This window comes from Abrus precatorius, unplaced genomic scaffold (assembly GCF_003935025.1).
Source record: "Abrus precatorius isolate BTA unplaced genomic scaffold, Abrus_2018 Scaffold5, whole genome shotgun sequence".
Lineage (NCBI taxonomy): Eukaryota > Viridiplantae > Streptophyta > Magnoliopsida > Fabales > Fabaceae > Abrus > Abrus precatorius.
Genome location: NW_020874395.1, coordinates 5,971,488 through 5,976,188, shown reverse-complemented (window position 1 = coordinate 5,976,188; position 4,701 = coordinate 5,971,488). Strand labels below are relative to the sequence as shown.

General features: G+C 33.8%; 1 protein-coding gene across 1 annotated transcript; it reads left to right on the top strand.

Moving 5' to 3' along the window:
- Positions 1 to 542: 542 nt before the first annotated feature.
- LOC113867403 (chaperone protein dnaJ 72) lies at positions 543 to 3,909 on the top strand. The gene is made up of 3 exons (XM_027502707.1): positions 543 to 1,002; positions 1,257 to 1,326; positions 3,589 to 3,909. The coding sequence occupies exons 1-3, from the start codon at positions 590 to 592 to the stop codon at positions 3,664 to 3,666; spliced, it is 561 nt and encodes a 186-aa protein (XP_027358508.1). The 5' UTR covers positions 543 to 589; the 3' UTR covers positions 3,667 to 3,909.
- The last annotated feature ends 792 nt before the right edge of the window (positions 3,910 to 4,701 follow it).

The window sequence follows — 4,701 nt, the reverse complement described above, 5'->3', positions numbered from 1 at the left end:
AAAATAAAAAATAGAATTTTGTCTATAATAAATATGAAAGAGACGTATGTAAAAAAATTCAAATAGAGAAATTCTTTTTTATTATGCTAATTTGTTTTTTAAAAACTAAAATTATAGTCATTTTAAAAAAAAATCATTAATGATATAATTGATTTAACCTGTTTAAAAATTAAACAATAACAAAACAATATATAACAAAAATTATTAAAAAATGTTGTTAATAATTTTTTTGACAATAAACTTTAAAACAATATTATTTCGATAAATGATTTTCAAAATTGCTGTATTGTGATACAAAACCCCTGCTTAAAGCTAGAGACATGATTATTGAAAATTTAACTAAAATTTTGAGAAATTAAAAATAAAAAAATTAATTAAATTATCAAAAGTAAAAAGTTTAACTTCGGAGGCCCAAAGCCTTTGAATTCATGTGCGGAAGAAAGAAGCGGCCACAGCACTGCCACGACTAGTGTTGCTGCGCGCCATGAATATGAATAATACCCTCCTCTTCCGATTCCCCAATTTCAAACCCAAACAGAAACAGAGAAAAACCCTAGAAAATTAAAATAAGCTAAAAGAAACGAACGAAATGGATCATTACAAGGTTCTTGGATTGCACAGAACCGCTACCAAGGAAGAAATCAAAGCAGCGTTTAAGAAACTAGCGTTTCAATTCCACCCAGACAAACATTCCCAATCGCCAAAGGCCATGAGGGACAACGCCACCCTCCGATTCAAGCAAGTCTCTGAGGCCTACGAGGTCCTCATGGACGATGGCAAGCGCGCCGACTACAATTTCCGGTGCCGTTCCGGCGCCGGCCCCGGCACCGGCGGTGGAAACAACTATTATTCGCAGTATAGCTACGGATATGGTAGGAGTGAAAGCAGCTACCAATATAAACCTAGGTCTGGGGTCAAGGCTGGTGGCTTCGCGTCCAAGTTTGAACTCGCTATTCGGATTTTGACGGCGCGATCTTCTCTTCTCAATCTCAGCTTCGCAGCGTAATGCACTTTCCTTTTTTCTTCAGATTGTGGGTGTTAATTTCTGGCAAAATTGTCCCCTCTTGGACCATTGATCTTGAGGATGATAGATCATTCAAATCCCACAGGGGATGTGACATTAGCACTATGTCAAATTTACTTCTACCTCTCTCTGTTATCATCATTAAACTTTATTTATGAATAACTAGCAAGTTTTAAGCTCCTTTTAGTTTAAAAATATCTTTCTGATAAGCTGATGGGGGATTTTCATCCAGAGCTATATTAGGTGGAATTGTTGTCATCAATGCAAGCGGAGAATCCTTATGGAACATGCAAAATTCTGGGGTAAGATTTTGATTCTCTTTCTTGCTTTTTTTCCCCTTAATACTCCAATTTTGATGTATCACATCCCAGATTAATTATTGCCTTTATTTCATTTCCTGTTCAGATTAATTATGAAAGTTCATCTCCTGTAACATGTAATTGGTCATTTTTCTTCCTCTTCCTCACTTTGTTCTTTTCTTTTTTACACTTTTTTTATTATGGTCTGCATTAATTTCTTATGCGATGCCTCGTCTACCTTCTTCTGACATAGTGGAACCTTCCTCATTGACAGACTTACTCTGATCCTTGCGATCAATCTTCTTTCCTGCTGTGTTGCTGTAGCTCTTTAATTTGAAAATGTTTCATTAAATACTCCCATATGCCATGTATAACACCTTGCATTACTCGCTCTTCATCTCTGTATCCTGACAACATGATGACAGGTAGGTCCATTTCAAGTCCCACTAGTTCAACGAGCTTAAATCTAGCATATTTACATCACGTCAAACATGTTTCTGTTTTTCCTTAACATTTCTAATGCCTTAATTCACTGAGTAATTGTAGTACTGCCATTTGAGAAGCAGTTTCTCCAACACTGAGAAGTTTGGTAGATGTCAACAGCCAGAACATGAATACCCGCCAGAAAACATTATACAGGCCATATCAAACTTGCCAAATGGTTCCCCGCAATTAACTTGAGCCAGAACCAAATACTCAAACAAAAAACCAAGCACTTATCATAGATCACATGAATCACACAGTAAAAGGATCCAAAATTTTAACAACACAAACCTTCATTTCAGTGTCCCTTTTACCCAAACCACAAACAATGTTGAGAAGAACTAAAAGGAGAGAGAAGAAATTTAAGAAAAGGCCTGAAGAGGGAAGGTGGAACTGGAGGTTAATGAAAGCTGTACTATTGGACAGACACTGCTAGTATTTTGAGCTGCTAGCTCCCAGTCCTCAACTGCTCTTCTCTCCTTTTCTCCTTACATTTAACCCCCTTCTGCTTTATCAGAATGCCCCTCTCCAGTGCTGCCACCCATCTAGGCAGTCATCAGAAAATCCACTATGCATGTTCTTTTTTCCACCCTACCTGTGGCTTCATGAATCATTACTTCTGCTTTTCCATTTACTCCCAATCTTCTGTACTCCAGTAATAGAAAGGTACTTATCATCGCTCCTTTTCTTCGTGTTTGAAACATCCCCAAAACCAAAGGAAGAATCTTCTTCAAAAATCATTGTATTAAAATTCTCCTAGGTTGATGAGGGTGAAAAATTCCTGGACCAGTTTTAGTCATAAAATTGTATTGAAAATTCCTTAAATTTGTATACCCCTCTTGTTGCACCCATATAATGTTCATGGTGGAAGACCCTAATATATAACCATACATTATGTTTTTTGGGTTTTGACGTTTTGTTTAATCAAGTGAAACTGAAGTATGAGGCTTGGTTTGGCTAGGCCAATCTCAGGCCTGATTGAAAGTTACCAATTTAACTTCTGCATTTTCAGAAATATGTGCGGCTGATCTTGAAACTTTGCTTTGTCCATACAAGTTTCCTTTCCCTCAAACCCACAGCAGACCAACACAACTAGCTCCATTTATTATGCGTCATGACCTTTTCATGTATCAACTATGCTTAGCCCAGAGGCTTCATGAAAACTTGATATTAAGTTTCACATGTAATTGTGTAAAAATCTTGGATGTTTTATACCCAATTTATCTACTGTTTTACGAAAAAAAGTTAATATGATGGTAACAAAAAAGACATCATAGTATGTTGCTGATATTTAGTTGAAAAAAGATAAAAAAAAACTTGTAGTAAATATGACATGAGCATTGCTAGACGATATGGACTTTTATAAATTTTTTTTGTGCATGAATCAGTGACGAACTTGAGTGGATATTGTCATTCGATTAAGTAATGGGGTAGAAAATAAAAGAAAAGTCGGAGATTGGTAGAAATCATTCTAACTGTTTTGTGTATATCTTTGTTTGGTACATATTTTGTGTACATCATTTTCATAAAAAGCTTTCTCACTAGTTCATAATTCGCATATAACATACATTTCGTTTCTTGTCTTGATGACATGGTAGAAAAAAAGCTTCATGTATTATTTTTAGTTTTTTTTTTTTTTCTGGTTACCGCATTGGAAGTCTTGCTTGTGTAGTTACTTGTATAAAACAAGTATTTGGTAATTGATTCTTCGAAAACTTTCTGTATGATATTTTTTTTAAGCTTCTGTTAACTTTATGTACTTAAATTTTATTTTGCACTCAGAAATCTTTTGAAGAAGCCATGAAGTCCATTGAGAAGGCTAAAGCTTATAAAGAAGATAACATGCAGGAACGCCCTTGATTGAATTTGTCTGTCGCTGTTCACCTGCCACCTGTGAAAGCTTCGTCACGTTTTATAAATAATGAATGATGAAGCTTTGATTTTTTGGGGTTGGTTGCAAAAGAGATTGAGAAGAGGGATTGTTCTTCTGTTTATTCCTTTTGTTGTCTCCTGTAATTTTCTTATTTAACTACAGTCTCGTCATTGCTCTGCAATTTACAATGTAAGTACTTGTTCAATGTACGGTCGATACTTGTACATGAAAAATGCAAAAAACAAATGCTTGTAAATAGATTAAAGTACTACTTATATAGGGTCTCAGACTTAAGCGTGAGGTCTTATGTGGATGCGTAATGGGAAATTTACTAAACGACCACAACTTATGCGGACAGGAAAGAGAGTGGTAAGTTGGCATTTTCTTTAATTTAAGGAAACTAAATAAAAAAAAAATAAAGCCCGCATTTATTGTTCATTGCTTGCTAGTTCATTGATTGATAAATTATTGATGATATTATCACTTTATCCTACAATTTTTTTTGTAAATTTTTATTTGAATACAAATTATTACTAAATTATTTTATTTTTACCACCTTTGAAAGCTAAACTTACTAATTTAACAATAGTGCTTACCAATTTTTTTACAAGTATAGTGATTTATGACCTTGAAAAGATATTACAATATTAAAGATAAATTTTAGGACAAAAATGACAACAAACCTCTTATAACTAAGATAGTACGAAATTCACCAAATCTTTATAATAATTATTCAATTTTTAGAGTTATTTGATCAGATACAACTTTAACAACATCAATTATTATTATTATTATTATTATCTTTCAAAACAAATGTCACAAACTCAGAGTATTATTTATCAAATTTTTTGAAGTACACTAATTTATGATCTTGAAGGAAAGTGACAATGTGGAAGATGTACAAACATGACAAGTATCAAATTAACGAGCAATTAATTGAATTTTAACTTCGTAAAATCAATAATAATAGGCTCCTAGATGAAAGCAAATAGATTAATACACTTTATTGAATAAAATAATGT